The sequence below is a fragment of the Cololabis saira genome, chromosome 3 (genome assembly GCF_033807715.1).
Source record: "Cololabis saira isolate AMF1-May2022 chromosome 3, fColSai1.1, whole genome shotgun sequence".
Classification (NCBI taxonomy): Eukaryota; Metazoa; Chordata; class Actinopteri; order Beloniformes; family Belonidae; genus Cololabis; species Cololabis saira.
Genome location: NC_084589.1, coordinates 15,778,168 through 15,803,940, shown reverse-complemented (window position 1 = coordinate 15,803,940; position 25,773 = coordinate 15,778,168). Strand labels below are relative to the sequence as shown.

Sequence of the window (25,773 nt, the reverse complement as noted above, 5' to 3'; positions counted from 1 at the left end):
ATCACTGGAAAAAACAACAATTTTCACCTGTTTCAAGTAGATTTTCACTTGAAATAAGTAGAAAAATCTGCCAGTGGAACAAGATTGTTTTGCTTTTAATAAGAAGATAAATCTTGTCCCACTGGCAGATATTCCTACTTATTTCAAGTGAAAATGTACCTGAAACCGGTGAAAAATTGTCACAATTCTGGTGTTATTTTTCTGGTGATTACTCTAAATGTTGAAATAGCAGTAAAACCACATTCATTGATGAAATGACATAAGGGATGGAAAGGAGGGATGGCAGTTTTACAGGGGGGATGATTTGGACCGTTTTTATTTCAGGGGGGGATGCCATCCCCCCTCATCCCCCCTCAACTCCAGTACTGTATATATATATATATATATATATATATATATATACTGTATATATATGTTCAGTTGTGGAAGTAAGAGCATTTTCAGTCAGTGATGAGAACTCAAGGGATTGGGACTAAACAGCCGTGCTAGGAAGTATAACGATTAGACTCTGGAACAAGAAGGTCATGTGGTCTGATGAGTCCAGATTTACCCAGAGTTCCAGAGTGATGGGGGCACCAGGGGTGCAAGAGAGGCAGATGAAGTGATGCCCTCATCATGCCTGGTGCCCACCGTGCAAGCATGTGGGGTTGCTGCTGTTGGTCAGGTCAAAGTTCAGCAACGTTATGAGCTGAATAAACTGAATGACAGGTTATTCCATCAGTGGGTTTTTTTTTCTCTAATGGCACCTGGATATCCCAAGATGACAATACCAGGATTCATCACGCTCAAATTGTGAAAGAGTGGTTCAGATAGCATGAGACATAATTTTCACACATGACCTCAACGCCATTGAGGCTCTTTAAGATTTGCTGGAGAAGACGCGGTGCGCGGTGGTCCGATTCTCCCGTCATTAGTGCAAAATCTTGCTGAAAAATGAATGCAACTCTGGATGGAAGTAAATGTGACATTACAGAAGCTTATGGAAACAATGCCACAGTGAATGCATGCTGTAATCAAAGCGAAAGCCAGTCCCACAACATTTTTGTGTGTGAGTTTTTTTTCGGGACAGGGAGTGTATATAAGTACTGATATTTTTCCAGCACTTGCTGTTCTTGTGTCAACTGTTGACTGTCTTGAAGCTGTGTAAGTTAATCCGTCTTTAGACCTTTACTTGGGCTGTTTATGGACAAACACACTTAACCCCCATAACCTACATTTGCCTATGTAGCGTGTGCCTTCAAGATGAACTTTTTTTTAACAAATAAAGCAATTTCATGGACCAACGTCCAGTAAAACTGGGGAATATAAGCTTTAAATGTTACAAATACAATGCAAAAAAAATTGCAGATGACCAGTTTTAAACCTTTAATCCCTTTTTGTCTCATAATGTCCAGACTAAAGAGGGATTCATGCAGTTTATCCCATCACAGTAGTCATATTAAAACAGATTTGTGAGGGGCATATTACCTGTTCAGAAGTATCCTACCTCTCAGCAAATGATCGCTGAGATAATATCCAGCCGACACAACCCTGATGATCCCGTCTGCAAAGTCAGCATTATTGTGGACAATAGGATGACAAAAACATTCAGACCTGAGAGAAAAACATCGGCAAAACCCAGACAAATCCAACACACATGCCCCCACACTGATAATCAGTTATGTTATATTCCTCTTAGCTTTTCATCCTGTTCTTTGACAGGTCAAACGTCGTGGAACACCGTGACCTTAATCTGACCCTGTTTACAATGACAAAAGCAACCAGCATGTACACATTGAGAGAACTAAGCACTGTGCTACGTTGCAAAACTAATTCAAAACTAAGCAAAGGCTTTGGTGGAAGTGCTGAATTGTATACATATGTTTTTTTTCTACCAGCAGCCATCTATCTGTTGTTCAATAATTGCATTATCAACAGAGTACCCAAGCTATATGTCTCTGTGTCCTCCAAGCAGTTATCACTTGTTAAGAGACTGATACATGCCTTTGCTTTATCAGTGTGTGACACAAAGAGGTATAAATAGTCAAGTCACCACAGCCCCACGAGCACTCACATATTTCAGCAACGACAGCGGTCAACATGCAAGATTTGGAGCAGGAATAATTTTACACCTGCTGTGTGGACTTAACGTGTATTAAAGTATCCTATCTTTAAATAAACAACCTCTAACAGCATCTTAAAACTGTCTACTGTATGTCAAGCAAAGTTAGAAGCCTGACTGAGAGCTGAAGAGATTGCTTAAGAAAAACGGAAAATCTCTCCCTCCCGCCTAAGCACACGTAAAAGTAAACGCCTGTCAAGCACCAGAGCAACGCAGAGCAATCTATTCTGCAGGAAGAGGAGCAGTGGGAGAAACCTGCATACCTGTCTGTCAGGACGGAGAGCGGAGAGAACAAGAGAGACAGCAGAGAGCATGTGTGAAAGAGAGGATAAATACTCTGGAATACACTCTCACTACTTCATGTCTTTGATCTTAAATCCATGTTGAGAATAAAACTTTTTCTGAAACCTTCAAAATTAAGACATGGTCCAGGATTCATATGCTATAACTGAAGCATGTCTTTTGGTTGTCATGGTTGTCATGGTTACATTTACTGTCACTTTTATTTCTTTGCTGTCAAGATATTTAATGTTTTTTCTCAACAAATGTATTTCAATTGATGATATAAATCTTTTTTTTGTATTTCAGGCCTCTAACATATTTCATAACAGTAATATTTTACCACTTTGTAATGTCATTTCTTCTCTCAACATTTAAAAGGCATCCAGGAAATGAGGAGAACAAGCGATGTAATGTTTAAATTGCTATTTTGTTCCAGTCTCTCCCCAAACACATCCTAAGGCATGCAACAAAATGGGTTGTTGCTGCATTTTTGGTTTCAAAACTATACCAAATTCCCTTCTGGGGGCAGTTCAGGACGGCAGAAACACCAGTCCAGTGTCTGTATACTTTCTGCTTCCTGAGTCATGCATTTGGAATCTGTAGTTTTGATTTGTCTGGATGAAAAAGATATCGACATCCAAGGAAAACATGTTATCTTAAAGTCATATAATTCTCTAAAATGATCAAATACTTTTAAGCACAAATGGTGTAAATGAGGTTTGTCAAGGACACTGATACAACCACATCCCATCATAGAGCCTGAGTTTTACACTTGTTGCTGGAGTCTGGGTGATCTAGAGCAAAAAATAAAACTGGCTAGTGCTGCACAAGCTGCATTTCCCAAAGTAATCAATGCAGTGTTGTGTGAGGGAACAGAGGTCACAGGGGTCCAATTTGTGACCTTGACCCTTACGAACTGAGTTTCCTCCAGGCTCCTTAAAATGTTGAACGATATTGTGCACTGCAGAAGAAAGGTTATGCAAATCTTTTCCAATTTGTCCTAGAATGTTTTATATTCTTTTTTTTTATTTAAACTTTTTTCATACATTTGTTAACAGAACATAGAGCCTCCGTCTGCCTTTGTTCCTCAAAAACTTTTCATGCATACAGTCTTTTCAATACATCATCAGATATCATATAGTGATTGAAATCATTACGTATACTCAAAAATGTGAAGAAGAAAATTGTCTGAGGCAAATCACTGAGGGATTTCTGTGCTATGGACGCACACTTTGCCGATGTTTATGGAATAACAGTGCTACCGATCTCAAGCATGCGTGCGTCAGCCCATCTGCTTGTCACATTCATGCTGTGAACATGAACACACAAATGTTGATATCATAAATAAAGAGGAGGAGCTGAGAGTACTTTATGATGTAAAATAGAAAAGACACTTTTAACCAGGTTGTGTTCTGGATCATTCACACGCTCCTCTTCTCGTGAATCACTGCCCCAGGTAAGGAGATGTAGAGGTGGAGGGAAGTATGGTGGAATATTTTACAATCAAGGTCATTTTTCTACAAACATATGAATGTAAAAAAGCATATTTTATTTGCTTGTTATTGATTATTGTAAATTTACTGATTTATATGTGCATGTTCATTTTGTAACGAATTATCTCATTTTTGAATAACAGGACTTATTTGATAAAATCATAAATATGCTGGTGATGATGACGAACAGTTCATACGAAAATGCAATACTTATTTATTTCTATTCTCTTGTAAGAACTGTTGTTCCTCTCACTTTTTAATTTAAGATATTATGAGATGTGAGTCTTAGCAGTGATCAACCATTGAGTAAATCTCCCAAAACAAGAGAAAGCGTGTTACTGTTCTGTCAGCTGCTTGTGTGAGGCACCGAAAGACAAAGGCCTGCCCGACCTTGACTTTTGTCACGCTACCTGATACTACACTTCGAAAAAATACCCTGACAAAGGTCAGGATGGAAGTGAAAGAAACGGCACCATAACAGGTCTCTGTGTCATATTTGTCTCTAATTGATGCCCATTTGTTGAACAGTCGGGACAGAACATTCAGATTCTCAAGAATTGCATCAAAACTTCAATATAAAAAATGCATCAAACATTTAATTGCTCATCTCCATTGAAATAACTTGCCTGTATTTTAACTGTCCTTCTGGTCAGACAACATATTGATTGGATAAGTACTTTGAACTAAAAATGAGGAAACCAGAGAAGAAAGGTGTAACATTTCAACGGTGCAGTGAGTTGTGTGTAGTTCAAGGTCAGTTCCAGGTGTCAAGAGCACCTTGGTGTAGACAGGACGATGACCCACTGTGGCAACAAACCAAGAGGAGCCATCCGACATTTTTCAGCAAGAGGATAGACAGTGCAATATTTTGAATTGAACTTGATATTTGATTTAAGAAGATTAATTATCAAGTATAATTTTTTATTACTGTAATTACAGCAGTGCACAACATTGTGGTATTTTTTACTGAGGCGAGACAAGACCCTCCAAAACCTCGGTGCTGCGTACAGGAATCATAAGAGGCAGTTAGTAACAACAAAGACATTTATACATATTTTTTGAAAGCATTATCTAAGTTACCGTGTAAAAACATAAGAGCATTGTATTGAAACCCTGTCCATCTGGTTCTGTTGGCATTGTTGTAGGTTTTGTCCTTTGGCTCCCAGAATTTCCAGCATTTTAATGATTCTCAATAAAAAAAAAAAAAAAATTGCAAATGATTTGATCTTATTATCCAGTGATACAAAAATGCTCTTTGTTTTATGCTGGTTTCCATGACAATGTGCCGGCAGGATATACACTACTGACTGGTTAGTTATGGCAATCAGAAATGTCAGCAGCGTGCTATGATACAAGCTGCAGACTTAGAGCAAATGCTGCTGCACATTACCAATCCATTATAATGTGATTTAGACTGTTTGTAGTCAATAAACTAGGATCCATTTCAAAAGTATGTTTCATGTAAAACTCAAATGAACCCAACCATTTCTATAAAGCTTCTACATGACCCACAACATCTTAAGCCGTTTTCAACAGCTAAATGCAAGTTTACAGTAATCTTGGATAACTATAGTATTATAAAATAGAACGTGCAAAGCACCGGATTGATCTTTAGATAAACTAAATAACCTTTTAAAAGGTCTCTCTTGGGCTCTGCCTCTGAGTGCTGTGAAGCCGGCCTATTTTCTCAGCTAAATTCAAGGGAAAACAAGACTGATAAGATCAACTTGCAAGATAATGGCCACTTTATTTACAGTAAGCGCAGATATTGTGGTGCCATCACGGTCCACCATTACGTCAAAGACGATGTTCCTCTCTGTCCTTCTGTCCTAAAATACGAGTTATTTTACATCAGTTTAGAGCATATTTTTATGAACACAGCCGGTCGCTACCAGAGGGATCATGGGAGTTTACAGGCATCTGATTTTTGTTTGACCTGTATTTAATCTGTAGTGATAAATGGGCAGGGTTGTGTCAGGATGGGCATCCGACATAAAACCTATCCTAAATCAATATGCAGAACGTCATGCTCCAATGTGGAGACCTCTGACGTCGCCGGTGGATTAAAGAAATAGATTTTTGGTTCACGGACCAATTTAACTCCAAAACTTGTGACTATTTGCTTTGACTCAGAATTGCCTTTTATTAAACTATAAATGTGACATCCCCCCTGATCATGTGCATTTCATTGAGTCAGGTCTAAACTTTGCTTCTCATGAAGTTTAAAGTCGGAGGAGGACAGTCAGAGTTCATAGAAAGACTGTACTGAAAAACTCATGACTGTGTTTGGCCGGGTGCAAAAAAGATTTCTGCGGTTGATTGTAGGCTTAAGGAAAGCTGTTTCGACACCCGCTGAGTTTTGCCTCATAACAAAAAGTGATCCGCTGTTTACTCTCCAAACACCCAGAATGCATCCCTGCTGACAAGACATCGACCTCTCACACTGCAAGGACGCTCTTCCCGAGGAGAGAGCAAAATGTACATAGTGTTACTGGTATGCATGTGTTTGAGAGACGAAGCGAGTGATGAGAAAAAGTCCTCGAGTCATGTTCTCTGTTTGTCTGTGTCTTCCCGTAGTTGACTCGGTTGTGGTAAAGATGGGACATCTCACTCTTGTGGCTTTCACAGCAGGTAAAGAAAATAAAGAGCACATTCCTTACATACACCACAGCTCTTCAGAACTATATTTTTGCAGAGCATTGGTAAAAGCATTCAAATTATAACCAAATACTCCCTTTATTAAACGTAATACATCAAAATGCATATACATGTGACTTTCACGTTTTTCCAAATTTGGTATTAACTATTAGTATATATTCAGACGGCTGGAAAACAAAAAAACTTGACATGTTATTTATCTGATTTGTTTTCTTACAGCTCTGTTCTCCCTTTTCGTGGAAGCTGAAGCGAGTAAGACCAAAACTTATTTACCTAATTTAACACTTTTTTTCATGAAACCGGTCCATGAATAAAGCAGAATCGCCTAAAGTCTTCTATCTTCTTGAATACTGATTTATTGTGGTGGCGATTGCAGAGAAGGACCTTACAAAACAGACAAATCTTAAAACTTTCTGTATGATACAAGATTTTATACTCATGAAAAAATTATAAGTATTGGTTATTATAACCAAAATCTGGAGTTATTGCTATAAGTCTTACAAAGCTGACGTGAGTCTACTGTGTTGCCAGTTGTCTGAAAACAGTCTTTAACCTTTCTCTTCCCCTATTGTCATTCCTCTCTCCTCTTATTGGGTCTACAGATCCATTTGTTTACAGTAAGTATGGATATTCTTTTTTCTACTTCTTATCACGTATCATTATTAAGTGATAGTCCTTATAATGTTAATCAAAAATGAAATACCTATGTATTATCATGGACTACTGGTTAAAGAGCAGAATGAAACCATTTCCCCAGAAAACTATAATATATGGATGTGTTTGTTTTGTGTCCAACAGACTATGAAAGGCTAAGAATCGGCGGCCTCGTCTTCGCGAGCATGTTGATAGTTGGAGCAATCAGCTTGCTAGTTTGTAAGTGCTGGCAGGTTTAATTTCACTCTCAATAGCTTATTGAATCAACGCTGACTCAATCTATAAATGACAGAAGGATAAAGATCTAAGATTCCTTTTTAGCATTTTAACTAAGCTTAGTGTATTATTTTGTAAACAGCAGAGTGAAAAGAAGAAAAGGATCACTAATTGTTAAGCTATGTCAAGACATTTGAGCTCTTGATTTTACTGCGTTCTCCGCCCTAAGTGATGTTGTTAAACTTGTTCAGAGTAACTGTTGAGAAAGGCCATTATCATACAAAACATTTAAAGAATCCCGAAAGTACGGTATGTCAGGAGAAATTTAAAAATAAAATGTTTTAAAAAAGACCATGCTTTAGTCTTGCATCACATCCATTGTCGCAAAATACAAGACTGGTGGTTAAAAGCTGAATTACATTGAAAACTATCAAATTTGGAGAGAGATGTCACACCAGCTGTAAAAAAATTAAGTTTAAAAGTGAAGATTGCAGGATAGTGATACTAAATACACCTCAAAAAGACTACAGGACAACAATGCATGCAAGTTGGGCCAAAGCTGAACCTGGCTAAACATTACAGGTAGCATGTCTAAACTTTTATTCCCAACTCTTTGGTCCATGCATCCATGTTGTTGCTGCGAGGCAGCAGTGAGTCAGTGTTATAGTGCCGCCTCCCTCTTTCTCTGTTATTGTAAAACTGTAACGGACACAGTGACCTGTAAAGGTTTAGTATTTAATAAATGCAAAACCTTTAGCTTTGTAACTTTTGGAAATCACATCATACTTTACTCATTCATTTGTCCACAAAACTAGAAGTAGTCCAGACTATTTCTGATTATAATGCCTGCAAAGCAAACAAAACAAAACAACCTATTCAACAGGAACTGAGTTGTGACTCTCCATTGTCTTTCTTCACAGATAATCGTTGCAGCGGCAAAAACAAGTAAGACACTTCTGTCATTTAGCATGCAGCTGAATTTAACTTGCAACCCCTCTTTCTGCCTCCTTGTTATTTCCTTTCTGAGGCTTTCATCTGAAACTGCCATGGTAACTGTTGCCACTCCCTCTTCTCTTACTTGTAGAAACAAGGATGATGACAGTGAAATCTGATATCACGCCTGACAAACCAGTTTGGGCCAGGAAGAGAAGCTCACAGGGAAGGGGTGGAGACGAATGTGTGTGGACGAATATAAAACCTGTACAGACTAAAGAAAATGACGGAACATCCCCCCATTTATCTTTTCATTGAAAATAAGGTACTGCTGAGACCAAATCCCCTGGAAGCAATGTGCCAGGTCACGTGTTTTATTTTCTTTCTTTCAAAAAACACACACTTAGCTTGTTCACATCTGTTCTGCTGAATAAATCAGGCTCATGTATTTTAACTGAAATGTTTATGCCTGTAAATACACAACTTAGCCTTTCTGAACAGGCTACATATTCTAGTCTTGACTATAATCTAATGACTTTGTCTTAGTCAGACAACATGATGCCTATTAGTCACTGAATTATTGTACACTCATGCCTAAAAAAGGAGAACGATTCAATATGTGACAAGCATGTTCAAAATTACAATAAATACAACTTATAAATCTTCTCGTGTCATGCATGTTATTTGATGTGGATAGTCTTGAGATCACAGCTCCATTAAGGCTGATTTATGGTTCCGCGTTACACCAACGCAGAGTCTACGCACAGTATGGTGCGCGTCGCCGCGTATATGGGCTCAAATTATACAAATATTTTTCGCAAGTACAAATATTTTTTGCACACGCACAAAATATTTCTACAAGTACAAATATTTTTTTCACACGCACAAAATATTTCTACAAGTACAAAGTTTATTTACAGATACAAAATACTTATGGCATTAATTTGAGCCCATACGCGTACCCTACGCCGTAACCCTACGGCGTAAGGTCTGCGTCGATTTAGCGCGGAACCATAATTCAGGCTTTAAGCAACTTGTAATTTCCCCCAACTGTTAATAACTATTCATTATTCTGTATATCACTTGTTTTATGTCCTGAGAAGTTGAGATGAGCATTAACTTAGATTTCAAAATGGGGTAAGTGAAGCCAGCTCTGAGAGTCGGACACGTTTCTCCTCTCTCCTCTCTTCCTCCTCCTCCTCCTCCTCCCGGCTGACCCAGGATCAGCTCCCACGCCCCGCCACCGTCCTCTCTCCTGCTCCCCAGCTGTCACCCGCAAGTCCAAACCGACCCCGGACCAGAGGACTGCACAACAAAGCGGAGCAGCACTTTAAATACTGCCCCCTTTCCCCCTCATTGAGCCGACCTGTTGCGTCCGCGTCTCAGTAGTGTCGAGGGCTGGGTGTTGGCGCACATCTCTGGGGCCGAAATCACGCTTCCTTCCGCCTCTGCACACAAATATTCTCCTCCTGGTCTTTACTTTTTTGTTGTTGTGGCTTTAACTACTCGTCAGAGGTAAGTGTTGGAGAAATCAACCGTTTTAAGATGTTTTCCTAAGTTAAAATGTGAAGTCTAAACTGAACCAGTCTGGTTTATTCTCCTTAAACCAGTCAGCATCTCCACAAAAATACATATTTAGATCAATTACCGCAGTTGCTTGAATAGCCCCAATTTAAAACGAATAGAGGCTCAAATAAAACCACTTAACGCCGCAGTTTCTTGTAAAACTATCTAATTAATCGTAACTTGGGTGCGGGATGTAAACTCACGGGGGTTTAAGCGTTAAATCGACGCAGAGCCTACGGCGTAGGGTACACGGCGACGCGCTCCCTACGGCGTAGGCTCTGCGTTGGTGTAACGCGGAACCATAAATCAGCCTTTATTCCTCCGCCGGCCGGCGCCGTGCGTCACGGAGCGGGACACAGTCCCCGCTTACGCACTCCTGGTTTGACTATACAGGGGTTTTACACGGCTCTGGTGGGAATAACACGGAAAAAGTCATCCCTTTTGTCTCGTATTGACTTTTTTTCCTCATTTAAACTGAAAACAACCTCAGCCTCGCTGAATGAAACACACGCAACAACTGTGCCAAGCTCGGGCTGGGACAGCCAGCCAGTATAGGCAGGCCCTCATTAAAAAAAAGAGGGAAAAAAAGGTTTATATATTATGCCCTACTTTTGGAAACAGATGTGTGTGTGTGCGTGTGTGTGAACAGGCCACCTGATAAGAGCAGTGGGGACTACAGTTTGCTAAGTGCCACAAGGGCAAACCTGGACAAGGACAGTGGAGAGGAACCTGTCAGGGAAGTTTCCTGAGTGGTTTAAAACATTTGGTGAGCTTTAACCCATGCAGGAAACTAGTGTCTTGATAAGAGCTTTAAATAACGACATTATGACATGTTATTGACATGTTTCTTCTAAAGCGTTGTCACAGGACTTTTCAGCATTTATAGACTGAATGCATAAAAAAAAAAAGATTGGTGAGCATTAGGGATGGGCGGTATGGACAAAAAAATGTATCACGATAAGTTCTGGCATTTATCCCAATAACGATAAAAAAAATACCAATACAAAAATTGTCATCAACGGGAATATTTCTTTCTTTCTTTCTTTCTTTCTTTCTTTCTTTCTTTCTTTCTTTCTTTCTTTCTTTCTTTCTTTCTTTCTTTCATGCTCATTTTTTTATCTGTAGCTCTTTGGAGACAAGTTGATAGACGTTGTCTCGTCACAGTTTAAGCATGGGACATGAGCGGTTGTGAACCACATACATTAAATAACATTACAAATGTATGATTGCTGGTAACTTTTGCGTGAATATATTGAGGATACAAAAGATTATATTAAAGTAGCAGTGCATAAATCCACAAACCCGGCCAGGTTTGGTCATTAACTTAAGTGAACGCCAAACAGAAGAGAAGGAGAATTAAGAAGTTACATCATAAGAAGCAGAGATGGAGAGAGGCCGACAGATCAGGTGAGACAGACTTGGCTCTCCGTGCGAATCTCTCCTCACATGACCACCGATCTTAGAGAAGAAAACAAGAGGAGCTGAGGAGACTCTTGAGAGAGACGGAGGACAGGAACAGAGAGACATTCCAGGCGACACACTTTCACCTCATCTGTCCCGGAGTCACTTTGGAGACTCACAAACACAAATTTAGAACCCCTCGACAAGAAGATATTGATTGTATATCAGTGTTGTGGCGGTGACCTTCAGTTCATTTACTATGTAACAGCTCAGCAGACTCAGAGCTAAAAATTTTAATGAGTTAAACCGTGCAGCTACAAACTGTAACTGACAATTCAGGTCCCAAATCAAGTCTATCATAGTGACTTGACATTACATGGAAAATGAATGATTCATGGGTAGTAAGAGGTATGAAATGATGGGAATGACCTTGAGTTTTTGGTCAGTATTACAGCGTGAGGAGTATGGAGTCTGTTGCTAGACTTGTGATCTCCATGTGTGACTCATGGCTCTAGTATGCTCCACTCCCTCATGCTCCCGGTCTGGCTCTTTGTCCCTCCTCCTTCCCTCTCTATCCCAACCGCTCTCACTCCCTCATCTTTTCATCGCCTCCCTCTTCCCCAAAGCTTCTTACTCTTTCCTTTTCTTGTCCACCGTTCATTTCCCAACTTGCCGTATGTCCTTTATTCGCCACTGTACCGCCTCCACTGATTCCCCATGTCATGCGTCGTCCCTCTTATCTCTGCTGTTACTTGTTTAAACAGTCATGGAGTCAATACTTTACTGCTTCGGCCGAAGCAGTATCCATTAACTGTTATCATCATTTAATGCCAGCGTGACAAAAAAAAAAGTCTGTTTGATGTTTTGCAATACATCTGAGGACAGGCACGCCCTCGATAACATTTCTAGGTTTTTAATCTAGGGAAGTATTGTGTACTGTAGTTAAATATCACACATTCCTGAGTTAAAGGACTTTTATCTCTGTTTCAGCTCAGGGAATTTACATTTACATTCATTAAAGAACACAAAACAGTTTCACGCTTGTTTCAGTGCGTTCAATCCACGACACAGACCTGCCTCTATGTGAGTGCTTTTCCCTCATAAAGGATGTGTTGCACACTGGAATGCACTGCTGCTAATTTAGGAATAAAAATGCCACTGAGAATAAGCAGCTGTCTTTGTTGTGCAGTGCAGGAACAGAAACACACCAACCTCCGGCTGGTGGGCGTGTGGCGTGTTGGAAACATAGACACAAGTTACACCAGACTGAGTAACACGCAAGGAAATAACAAATGTATAGTGAGGCATGCCGTATAAATATACAAACCCCGTGGGTTACATGTTTGTTGCTAATGTGGTTATGTGTTTGTCACACAAACGTGCTTTATCTATAGAGTCATGTGATACTCCCCCGTGTAATTCTTAGCATTGTTGACGAGTCTGTTGGGCTTGAATGTGTGTTTTTCTGGGGCATCTGGTTTGTGTCTTGTGTAAACATGCTTTCTGTTATGTGATACATATTTTGAATGTTTGGTCCATTGCTTGGTCCATTGTCTACCAAACACCTTATAAGAGTAAGACACGCTTATGGAACAGAAAAACCAGGAAACGTGGTGTTTCAACCCAAATCTTAGGTGGATATCAAAATCTGAGGAGTTAAATCACACTAAAAACATGAAAATGTGGCTAATAAAATGACTGCAGGGCTAAATCAGCATGTTTCCAGACGAGGATTGACCAAAGCAGTTTGTCAACAGCTCAGTGCATGTAGATATTAGTTGTGTTTCCATTAGCTGGAGTGTTTGCTGTTCGCAAACAGCCAGCAGCATAAAAGGAGAGGAAAAAGAAGAATGCAGCAATGGATGCTACTTGTGTTTTTGTTTGTTTTTTCAATATGGTAGCGATTGAGATTAAAATAAAACCCTCTCTGCCAGACCTCTATAATGGTGTAACACGCCAACAATTTATGAACAGACTCATTGCCCATCCATGGTTTTTTTCTTGTAATCTTCAACTTCATCAAATGTACTCGCAGCAAAATGTTTCTAGTCAGTAGGTTCAAATGATTTATGTTGATGTGAGAATGCTGACCATAATCTAGAGATCTAGCTCAACAGAGACCCCCCACCAGGAGGTTCCTGTTGGCCAAACCTGAGAACCTCTCCTACTACAGGAACAGTTTTCATAAAGGTTCCTTTGGATGTTCGGCAGAAGATCACAAAGAATATTTGAAACATATTTTTCTGTGTTGGTGGGTTGGATCCGGACAGCATGAGCAAGTTCACAAGATCGAACAAGCGAAGTTCATACGCCTGCAAACAATTAAGAGTGGTGCAGTCAGACCACACCGAAGAGTCTGACGCACACAATCAGGACCAAGAAGATCATGAAAGCGAACGAGTCATTAATGTGCACGAGATGTACAGAACTGCGCTAGGTGAAAAGTAACATGTGCATAGGTGGAATAAATCCATTATGGAATATTTTCCAACTGGTCATCGTTCACTGTAAAGTGTTTCCACACAGCTGAGGTGTCCATCATGCTGTCTACAGTTTAACCACTAAAATGAACTGAAGCATTACTTAAAGTGACATTCATGTCAGATGTCCGACCGACACACCTAATTAATGAATATCCGGATATCCGAGTATCTTGGCACCGCGTTCGAAGCGTTAGATCTGGATTGTCTCTACGTGACTGTCAAGCTAAGAAGTAGGTCTTTGACAGGTTTGCATGGCCAGATAACGAAGCTCCTTAGATCCTGTAAAAGTACTTCGGCGGAGCGTTTGTCAGTTTTGGTTGACCCAATGATCAGACGTTCTTCCAGGGTGATGATGTCCAGATTCACACAGCTAGAACTGTTAAAACTTGGCAGAAGGAGCACGGCAATAACGTGGACCTTCAAAATCACTAGGTCTTCAGGTCTTTAAATATCTCTGTTGTGCTTTGGAGAAATAAAAATTAACCATTTACCCCATAACACCCCCTAATTTGTCCCATTTATTTTGCAAATCTTATACGTATTTTTCGTGTATTTTTTTTTTATAATAATACTGTTATTTAGCATGGATCTTTTGCTTTCATGACCAGTGGTTCCAGCAGTGAAGGAAATCGTGTAATAATGTATTAATATGATGGACTACAGCCCTAGATTCACGTGGGTGGTCAATTGGGGTAACAGATTTTAACCTGTACAGTTTGTGCAAGTAGCACAGACTGGTTTGAACACATTTAGATATGACAGCTCTGCTAAGATCCCAACCTGCTAACTGAATTAGAAGTAAGTGGGTTGCAGCGTTAGATTATGGGGCTTTATTGCAGGAAGAAAAGGAAAAGAAGAGTGGGAGGAAAGGAGAAGATGATTATGGGCTTCATGATTAGGGGCCCTTTCCTGGCACAAGTGTGCCAGGAAAGGCAGCCGGTTGAGGGTTTGATGAGGCTGAGGAAGATCAGACAGGAGTCAGAAGAGCATGAAAGACTGGCCTTAAACAAATGCTACTTTTTTTTTTTCTTTCTGAGAGTGCACAGTTTCTTGCCGTCTTAATGAAATGTCTTGTACATGCTTTGGTCAAAAGCATGTACAAGTAGAGCGAGCCTCTTCACTCCGGTCTAACCCGCTCTTTGATAGGCTGTATCTCTCTTGAGATTCCCATGCAGCTTTGCACTAGGGTCCAAACATACATGTGGATACAGATTCTACTCTCAGACCCAAAAAACCAGTCTTTCTGTGTGAGAGACTACAATACATGTGCAGAGAGCTGCAGGGTGCCCAGAAAACCAAGATCACACAAATGTACTCTGGACTAAAATAACCTCTGGACCTGCGGTCATTTTAAAATTACACCCTGACATCTATATTAACTTCAGCACATTCGCGCTGGATATAAGAGAAATCTGTGTTTTACTCTAATTTACCGACGTTGATCCCGGAAATGACAATTGAGGCCTTGCGTTTTATTAAACAATTACTTTTTTTATTTAACAATGAATATTGAGTTAAAATGGCATATCGCCCTATATGTTTAAGTGGCCGTGGTAACTAGGGGTGGGCAAAAATATTGATACGGCAATATATCGCGATACATAGTCTCCCGATACATATCGATATTCAATGTGTGTATCGCGATATATTGCCGTATCAATATTTTTGCCCACCCTTAGCTGCACTTTATTTTGTGATTTCAGTGTGGGTGAGACACTGCATTTTATTTTTGTCATTTTAAGTCAGGGGCAAGTAGTTGTAGTGTATTTTTGTGATTTCAATTTCAGTGTGGGTGAGACACTGCATTTTATTTTTGTCATTTTAAGTCAGGGGCAAGTAGTTGTAGTGTATTTTTGTGATTTCAATTTCAGTGTGGGTGAGACACTGCATTTTATTTTGAGTATTTTGTATCTAAGAATAATGCACACACTGCACTTTTCATTGTGTTTCAGTGTGTTTTTTCATGCAAATATGTTGCATAATTAAAATGGAAAGTTTGAATTACCGTACATTGTTTTGACTCAGTCTGTCCAATGCATTATCACTATCATCTGATGTACAACTTGGATTTTAAGATGTGTAATGCATTTTTAAATTTTTCGGTGAACTATGTACAGTAGAATATCGCGATATATCGCATAATCGGGATATCGCAATTTGTATCGTATCGTGGCTCAAGTATCGTGATGCGTATCGTATCGTGAGGTCCTTCCCAATACCCACCCCTAGTGGTAACAGTAAATTGAATAGTCAATGTAACCAGAGCTTTCGTTGAAGCATAATATTTTGTCAGTGAGGCTTTGAGCTTGACAAAAGATAAAAAGTTTCTTACTGTGATGCAGCCACATGTGTCATTATCTTGTTGTTCTACTGATCTGGCCTGGTTTCATAAGTCTCCTTGTGAAGCCTGTAAGTTATCTATGTTGGTTTATCAGCTTTGTCCAGCTGCACGTCACTGAAGAACTGAATTAGTGAAATCACAGACATCCTCTGTATTTATTACAAAGTACCGCAGGTGTCTTGGTCATTTTAACCCTGTCGGAATGGGGCATAAAACCAACCAGCAGTTTTATTCTTAAATAATCAAAGTTGCTGGGCCATCTTTCAGGCGAAACTTTAGCGCGCAGGCGATGGATTCAACAGGTCCAGGTTTTGGAAAACATTGAACTGCAGTTAGTGAGCTGAAGTATCTGGATGACAGCTAACAGGGAGCCAAATTCATGATTCCTCTTTCTCATAGCAGCTTTAATAACCCACTGCTTTGCTGCTCTTAGTCCATTTCTCTGTGTTTCCATTGCATTTTAAGAGGCTGCCAGGAGCCATGGCTTTTTTCTTTTCTTTTTAAATCAATGTCCAAACATTTTTTGTAATGGTGGCTAGAATGTTTTGCTGCGGATGCTGCATTCACTGACAGATGGGAATTCTGAATGTCTAACTTCGACAACTTTGACTTCCTTGTTAGGGTATAAAACAGGACACTAACTACTGGTAGAGCATTATTTGTGTTTGTTTTTCCAGTCAGCTATATTAAACAGCAGAACAAAAGAGTTTCGACTTCCGCCTAAGCATCAGCAAATGCAGCGTGTTGAGAAGCTGGATGGAGCTGGAGGGGTTGATGGAGTAATTCTTAATTTCTCCAGGGTCTGTGAATGAACAGAAAAACGTTTCCTTTCCATTATATGTGACTCTATAAGCCTTCAGATTTGGACAGGAAGAGACATAATTGGGAAAAGCAGTCGCAAAGAAAGGAGGAAAAAGAGCAATGCTGTGAGAGCTGAAAACAGAGAGCGACGGACAGAGCAGCGTGACACAGCCAGAACAGAAAAGTCTTTATCCCGGCACCAGGCAGAGCTGAAGCCGAAGCTCCATAGGGAGCTTGTGCTTAAGGGGAAAAACAAACCAGTCTTTAGATATTGTTTGGTGGGTTTATGTGCTTATATCTTTGCATAGACCCAGTGATTTAAATACACCTCACTGGCGCTTTCCTCCTGGCTCCACCTTACACAAACATTAGTTTTAGAGCATGCTCTTCGAGGAGCAGGGTGGCACCATCTCTTCTCTTCTGCCAAACCGTTTCACAGCTTCACCTTCAGTCTGCTCATCTCCCTCTTTTTCACATTCTTGTTTCTGTTTCTGTCTTTGGCCACTGTCACTTCCATCTCTTTCTCCTTTTCCCTTCTCTCTCTTCTCCGTCTCATAAGGTATGGCATTGTTTAAAAGTTGTTGGCCCGTTTCCCGTTCTCTGCATTCCCTCTGCCTCGCCTGGGGTTGCTGTGGGGAGGCACCGGGAGAGAAGCACTCATCCCGCTCTTCTTTTTCTCCCCTGCTGCCAAATACCAGCCAGCAGCCAAGGAGGGAGAGATATTGTTTAAATAACACTCTGTGCTTTTATCACTTAGTCTTTTAAGGTCACTTGAAGATTTTTTTCCCCCTCCCACTTTTACTCTTGTGTGTGCTGGAAAATGGCAGGAATGCAAGTGAAAATTCACGTTAGAACAGAGATATTGTGAGCTCTGGATCTCTAAAGTTTTTGTTATTTCTCACAAACTTTAATCTATTTTTGATATACGGTACATCTATTTCTTCATTTTATACCTACATGTTCCAAAAGAGTTGGGACACGGGATGTTTAGGGCTGGTAGGGATGGTTTTGTATCAGTGTCCTTGTCAAAGGTCATTTGCGTCTCAGTGACTGCAGCATCAATGGAGACAGGTGTACAAAGCTTTTAGCACAACATAAACTGCCTTGCAGACTGCGTCTTTCCAAGGGACGGGATTAATCACTTCCTGCACTTTTCCACATAGAGTGCATCATGGTGCATCTTTTCGAAGGACGTTCATTCATTCAAGACATTGCTAAACCATATTTTGCAGACACTATAAGGTTCTGGCTGCGAAAGAAGAGGGTGCAGATACTGGACTGGACCATCTACGTTTTTTCTTAAATGTATTTTTTCTAATTTCTTTTTAGAAATGGCAACTTGCAAAGTAGTAAAAATGGAACCCTCCTTACTTCCCTCCCCAAGAAAAAACTTGAGGTTCAGGTTAAATGGTTATTCAGTTATTTTTTTAAAAAAAAAGTAAAAGCTAATGTGCTATAGATGACCTAAACAATGACACGATATGTAACTGACTCTTTACCAAGACACCACTGAAGTCTGTCTTTCATCACTACACATACAGTACACTTCTGGTTTTATAGCTCGGATCAGTGATGTTTCACCTTTGACACCGACTTTCTTCCCCATTCACAAACAGTAACTGGTTGTCATCTCACTGTGCTGGGACGCCAGACCAGCGACAATAAAGCTATTCATTCATTCATAACTGTGGTAAAGATTCAAAATTTCCATTACCGAAAGGTCACAAATACAGGGCGGTTTCATGGCAGTCAAAGATGCAACATTGCAGTGAAGAGCTCATGTTTTATTCACATTTTCATAGATAAACAGTCACATCAGCCTCAACTTTCTTTTGTCTGAATATTGCACGTTCAGGCACGCCTCTCACGCTGTTTGCAACTCTGAAAGCGCCTCAGTGTATTTTTCCTAAAAGTGCAGGAAGTGGAAAGTCACCACCGCGTGTGTGCCCTCCCGGTGCACATGGTAGCTCTGCTGGTGACGCCTCAGCGTGGCAGCGAACGCAGCACGGACGCTCAGAGAGTGCGTGTTACATAAATGCAGCCATCAGGGAATGTGTTTAAGTGAGATAGAAGTGTGGTTATTGCATTACTTTTTTTCTTTTTCACAATCATCCCTCACTGGACAATTGAAATATCTCCTCTGACTAATGGCCATTACTGTAAAAAGAAGCACAAAGCCCATTAGTCATACACGGATGCAGGCTGGAAAACAAGATGAAAACGTAGTTCCAGACTGGAATAGCTGAGATTCATGTGAGTGAATCCTAAGTGGACTTTAACAATATTCTCATGGATTTTTGTGTGTGTGTGTGTGTGTGTGTGTGTGTGTGTGTGTGTGTGTGTGTGTGTGTGTGTGTGTGTGTGTGTGTGTGTGTGTGTGTGTGTGTGAAAAACAAAGTTAGCACTGAAACGAGACCCAAAAGGGCCGGCGCTCTAGCATGGCAGCATTGTGAGGCAGTTACCAGGAGAGATTAATGGCTCCCTCAGAGCACTTTGTCCAAATCAACATGAGCTCAAATTTCTGTGTGTTTTGTATGTATGTGTGAAAAGAGAGCAACAGAGACGACGTTGTGTCTCTGAATTGGAGATTTCTCTATTAGCTCTTCAAAGGATGTTCTTGTGAGTGTAATGAGTATGTATTTGTATGTTTAAGCACTTCTTAAAAATTACAGAAGGGTTGAACATCAGATGATCTTTCTTCTTTACTCTGTTGAACAGTAAAAGTAGGATTTATTTCATCATTTTTAACCTCACGCATTTAAAAGACCAAACCAATTTAAAGTTTATGGTGTCCTCTAACAGTTATACGTAATAATACTACTAATAATAATACTTTCTGACAAACTGAAACTGATTTTTTCCCCTCTATTACACAGCCTCAAGCCTGAAGATGTCAAACGTTTGTGCTTTGGTGTTGGTGACATGTAAGTAAAAGTTTTTAAAGATCCTGTCATTGTTAAATTGGTGTTTATCTTTTTAACAGGTCAAAAAATGACTTCCATTACTTTAGTAATCATTCTTTATAAATACATAAAGATAAAGTCCATTGGCTTTACTATGTCCATGTTGAATCACCTTTGTGACTGATTTGAACTGATTTAGTATCTTTAAGACCAATTGATGTTAAGTGATGTAAAAATCCCATAATCTACCATATCGACCATTGTATTGTTTTTTTCTAATTGAACAATCAACCATTAAAAAAAAAAAAGTTTTCTCCTGAACTCCAACAGGTTTGAGGTTTTTCTTTTCTCTCTCCGCTCCTCTATATCTAACAAGTAAAGTGTTCCAGGTTCTTTGATAGACATCTTTGTTTCAAATCCACCTTAAAAGAAATGGCTCTATGGTACTGGATTATAGGTTTATAGATTATAATCCTCTACCCTTTTACATTTTTTAACTCTTTTGGTAGTGCTGTGATTGATGGATTGATGGACAGATGGAAGCTGATCAGTCTGACCATCTGTTCCTGTGTGTGTGTGTTCTCTTTTGCAGTTGTGTCCCTGGTGGTTGCTGAGGAAGAGCAGAGTAAGTTGTACCGTTAGTCTTTTCTTTTTTTTTAATAGTTTATACTTTCACATTGAGTCGTTTTAAGTATAACGTTGGACATTTTTGAACCTGTGGTTTACAACCAAGGCACTGTGAATGGTCACGACGCTCCGCACTCTTTATTCTTTTAGTCTTTATTTTGTCTCTTGTTTACATGTGGATGTTAATGGATGACTTTGCTGTGTTTTCTCTTCTAACTGAACCTTTTCATTTCTGCTCCAGGAGCAGAGGATAACCCCTTTACATTTGGTAAATCATCATTATTAAACCATGATTTATGCTTAATTTAGTATGATATGTTGTGGTCAGTTTTAAACAAAGTTTTGTGCAACAATCTTGAGCAGCGTGTTTGTCTTTTTGGATTGAAGTTCATCTTATTTTGTTTGCAGACTATCACAGGCTGCGAGTTGGAGGCCTCATCCTAGCTGCTGTCCTGTGTCTCATTGGCATCACCATCCTGCTCAGTAAGATCCACACACACGCAGACAAACTCGACCTTATCCACACATGCTGCGTACGTAGTCATTAACCGACAAAGATAACGTCCTGCTGTTCTCGTACAGGTGGCCACTGCAGGTGCAAGTTCAACCAGGACAAGAGGTGATCACTCACACGGAACAGCATTAAACATGTGTAACTGCTGTGGATGAGCCAAACTCAGAACGCCATCTCTCCGCTCTGACTCTCCTTTTTCCTCTTTTCTTCTGTTTGCAGGAGGAGGACAGGAAGCAATGCTCAGCAGATGCTCTCTGACCAAGGTAATGCATTTCTAGCAGCAAGCAAACGCTTTTGTACCTGAAATAGTTGGGAGAACTGTGACTTTGAACTTTAAAACAACTAAAAGCCAATCTAATAATGCTATTCAAACATAGTTGTGTTCGAATACTCACAAACCAACTGTACAAAAATGAAGATGTACAGGTATTGGCAGTTAAATTTAATCCTTGAATCCCGGCAGAAAACATCAAAGTTAAAGATGATTGCAAAGATTTTTTTCAGAGTTCAGATTGTCAACTTTAATTTAAATCAGACTGCTTTACTTGGATTAAAATCTCTTTGATGTTAAAAAAAAAACAAAACCCAAAGCTGAACATTTGACTCCGTTGTAAGCCACACAGCTTTGTTCCCACTGAAATATTCTGTATTTCTTTGCCCAGTCGGCACGCTGCCAAGGTCTAAAGTTATATTTGCTCTGTCCATCTGCCTCACTATAAACAGCTTCATGTCACACACACACATGCACCTTGCACAAACACAAACACTGACTGAGAAAGTGCTAGTGCTGCTGCACTGAGACGCCATGGAGCTCGCTGTTCAACAGGTGGTGGGACACTGGGTGTCCATCGGGCAGAAGAGAAGAATGGGTTTTATGCAGATATCAAGCCAGCATGATGAAATCTGACAATCTGCTTGAAAATGAGTTATTTGGTTTACAAACGTGTAATAAAGGTTTTGAACAGCTTTTAATTAAACACAGTATGTTTATATACAAGGCAAAGAAAAATATACCGTGAAAAGAAAAATCAAGACCATTCCTGGCTGTACATTACACGGTTCTTCAGTGGTAAAAGCTCATATCAATTCATAATTCACAACACCTGCAGTATACTCAGTAGAAATGTGTTGCATGTTCCAGACCCATTATTTCATCATCTGTAAACCTGGATTATGTGCTACTTCAGAAAACATATCCAGAATGCAACTGACTAGTGTTACCTCATGCAATCCATCCCATAACGCAGAGTTCCCTAGCAGTTACATGGCCAGCTTTGCTTTAGCATTAGCACCTCTATGGTGACTTACTACATACTGGGACTGCAACTATTAGTCAGTCAGTGTAATCAAACATGTCGGTTATGAACATTTGCCGCAGTTAAATGTTAGCACAAGAACCCTGAAGCTCAACAGGTTTCAGTTAGGATCAGTTTCAGTGTCAGTTAGCATGTAGCTAAATTAACTGTGGTTTAATATGGTAACTACCTAAAGATTTTAATAATCTGGATCCATTATTTACTTGTCCTGACACTTCAAAGGGCTGCTTTGTTGCACAGACTGAAGAGACATCAATGAATAGCTAAAACGAGTTATGAAGAGAGACATCATACATACATACATGTCCGAGGCTAAAATCCACACATGCTGCACATGATGTTTGTGTGTGTGAGTCTGCCCTGTGTAATGATCCTGCTGATAAAATAATGCACTATAAATCGATTATTTTCTATTGGTCATCAATTCAGAGGCTGAACCCTGGGAAGAAATGTGAAGATAGTTTAACTTGCTCTAATGTACCTTTACCCCTTACAGGGCAAACAACAGTATTTGGTAACTTCAGAAAACTGACAGGCTATAAAGTTTTTCACTTTTTTTTAAGTTACAAAATAAAAAAAAGGTCCTTTCAATATTCTCCAATAGCCCTCTAGAGTTGACATTTTAAATACGTCTCCAGTGGTAATGTGGCCTTTTTTAAGGACAGTAAATGAGATCAAACTCCCGTCCAGGTTAAACCACAGGTTTGAGTGGGGTTTAACACTTGGTTAAGTTGTAAACATCAACAAAGTTAGCGACCGTATGGGGCAGAAACAATACACTTGTGGCCCACATGGAAAAACACAGTTTGCACGTGCACATAGCACATGTAAGCAACCCTGCAGGAGCTTGCACAGACGTACTGCACCCATAGACATTTTCCACTTGCATTACCTAATACACACACATACACACACTCTCTGTCGTCCTCACTGCTGCTTGATCTCACATAATGAGCCACATTGTGTTAATTGTCTCTCATTTTCCATATAAAAATATAAAAGTGAGATCTCAAAAAGAATTATTTTCATCTTACAGTCGGTGCAAATAATTGCGTTTGCCTTATTCTCATGATCGTTTTGTCAGCTGGTAGTTGCTGTCTCTAAAGGTCTAATGCAGAAGTACAACCATCTCCAGAGGCCACTTCTCCAAATATTCACATAACTCTCATGATATCCGGCGCATTTCTATAACGGGGGGGAATTTTTGTCGGTTATTTCTTTATTACATTTTGAAACCCATTTTCCTGTCTGTGTTTGTCTACAGGTCGATCCTGCGACTGTTAGATGTTAGAGAGAGCACGCCCACTTCCCTAATGAGCAACCACCAGAGAGCACAGAGGAGCAGCAGTGGGATTTATTTTACAAGACAAAATGCTTTTGCTGTTTTTAGACTTCAACAGAGAGTAGTCAGCGTGCACCTGATCTCCGGGGGGAAGTTTTCTCCCTGATTACTGAGCTACTGATCTGCAGGCTGCACCTCTGCGCATACACTCGGATACACTGTTTACTCACTCGTGTCACTGTCATTTGACTCAGTTGAATTCTTGTCTTGCTGGGAAGTTGAATTATCCCAACATTAACCAGCTGTGAGCCCCAAACGTTTGAGAAATTCTCCTACAAGTCAGTTGGTGTCAGCACACAACACTAAAACAAACAAATTACCAAAAAATTATCTTCCACATCCACACATTGTATATTGTGTTTGCCATCACTTCTGTGGCATTGTATGTTTAAGGTAAACGTTGATATGGATATTAGTCACTTATCATGAGCAATCTAACCTACATGTTTGAAAATCTACATGCCTGTGTTTTCATGCCAGATATATGAAAGCTCTGTAGTCGTGAGGATTTAGAGAAGGGTTGGTAATTATTAAGAGTTGTTTCCATGTTTAGTTTTATGGAGGAGAGTAGATGATTGTAGTGTTCAGAATCATGTTTATATAAAGGAAATGTTGTACCAACCATGACAGTGGATTTGTCTTCAGTGTGTGTGTGTGCTTGTTTATTTCTCGTCTGGAGACTTGTGTCTTACTCCGTTCTTATTTGAGAAAAATAAATTTAACAAAATTCAAGTAAAGATTTTAAAAATTCAGAAATTACACCTTTGTCCCTGCTCTTTATTCAGATTTTTTAAATTTCTGCATAGTCACAAGTCGAAGCTTTTCTTAAGGGAGCGAGCAGTGATTGTTGCTGGTTCGAGATTTCTTTTTTCCCTAACTGAACTTTTTTTTTTGTTCAGATAAACACACTGTGGCCACAAGAGGGAGCCAAAGGAACCACATTTTTGAGTACTTTCTGGAAAGTAGTGACAGTTTTACAAAAGTACAACATCCACATGTGCTGCTGATATCAGCTCAAGGTGGAAGCATGTTAGTATTGTCAGCAAAGTGTTCCTTAAAGCGTGTAATTACTAAAACCCTACATCGTGGGGCCATAAAATGTTTTATTTTTGATGTTACACCATTCCATCACTATTAATCTCCTTTTCCTTTTGGCTGTTCCCTTCAGGGATCACCACAGCAAATCATTCACCTCCATCTAATCCTATCCTCTCTCCAGCTAACTTGATGTCCTTCACTACATCCATAAATCTCCTCTCTGGTCTTCCTCTAGGCCTCCCTCCTGGCAGCTCTAACCTCATCATTCTTCTACAAATATCCCTCGTCTCTACATGTCCAATTCCTCTCAATCTGGCCTCTCTGACTTTCTCTTCAAAACATCTAACGTGTGCTGTTTTCTGATTAACTCATTCCTGATCCTAACCATTCTCGTCACTCCCTAAGAAAACCTCAACATTTTAATCTCTGCTACTTCAAAATCTGTCTCTTGTCTTTTCCTCAGTCCCACAGATGTTTATAGATATAAATTGGGTTTTGGGGCAGCTAAAGAAGCCCAGGCCCCCGGTGTGCACTCCTAATGCCCCACTACTGGGGCACCAGGACTCATGATGCCACAGACCAGTCACGCAGGGCAACCCCAAGAAATTATGCTGGCAGAGAGACGCGCCGGATCGCCGCCGTCTGGACAAATTCAATTCAATTCTATTTAATTTATATAGCATCTATTACTACAGAAGTTGGGCTTGGTTATAGCCCCCCAGCTCAGCCGCCATGTGTTGGAGTTCACCCCGGTGAACGAGAGGGTCGCTTCCCTGCGCCTTCGGGTCGGGGATAGGTCTCTCACTGTTGTTTGTGCCTACGGGCCGAACAGCAGTGGGGAGTACCCGGCCTTCTTGGAGTCCCTGGGAGGGCTACTTGATGGTGCTCCAACTGGGGACTCCATTGTTCTACTGGGGGACTTCAACGCTCACGTGGGCAATGACAGTGATACCTGGAGAGGCGTGATTGGGAGGAACGGCCTCCCCGATCTGAACCCGAGCGGTGTTTTGTTGTTGGACTTCTGTGCGAGTCGCAGTTTGTCCATCATGAACACCATGTTCAGGCATAAGGGTGTCCATCAGTGCACGTGGCACCAGGACACCC

The 25,773-nt window shown here is 40.2% G+C and overlaps 1 protein-coding gene across 2 annotated transcripts; it reads left to right on the top strand.

The window, feature by feature from the left end:
• Positions 1–9,624: 9,624 nt before the first annotated feature.
• On the top strand, positions 9,625–24,253 carry LOC133426063 (phospholemman-like). 2 transcript variants are annotated; one of them, XM_061716352.1, is made up of 9 exons: positions 9,625–9,852; positions 18,843–19,182; positions 19,806–19,853; positions 20,425–20,457; positions 20,701–20,727; positions 20,868–20,942; positions 21,042–21,078; positions 21,193–21,236; positions 23,554–24,253. In XM_061716352.1, the coding sequence occupies exons 3-9, from the start codon at positions 19,820–19,822 to the stop codon at positions 23,571–23,573; spliced, it is 270 nt and encodes an 89-aa protein (XP_061572336.1). In that variant the 5' UTR covers positions 9,625–9,852; positions 18,843–19,182; positions 19,806–19,819; the 3' UTR covers positions 23,574–24,253. The 2 variants fall into 2 exon arrangements, with proteins under 2 accessions (XP_061572336.1, XP_061572335.1); XM_061716351.1 differs by lacking the exon at positions 18,843–19,182 and having other exon boundaries at positions 9,629–9,852.
• The last annotated feature ends 1,520 nt before the right edge of the window (positions 24,254–25,773 follow it).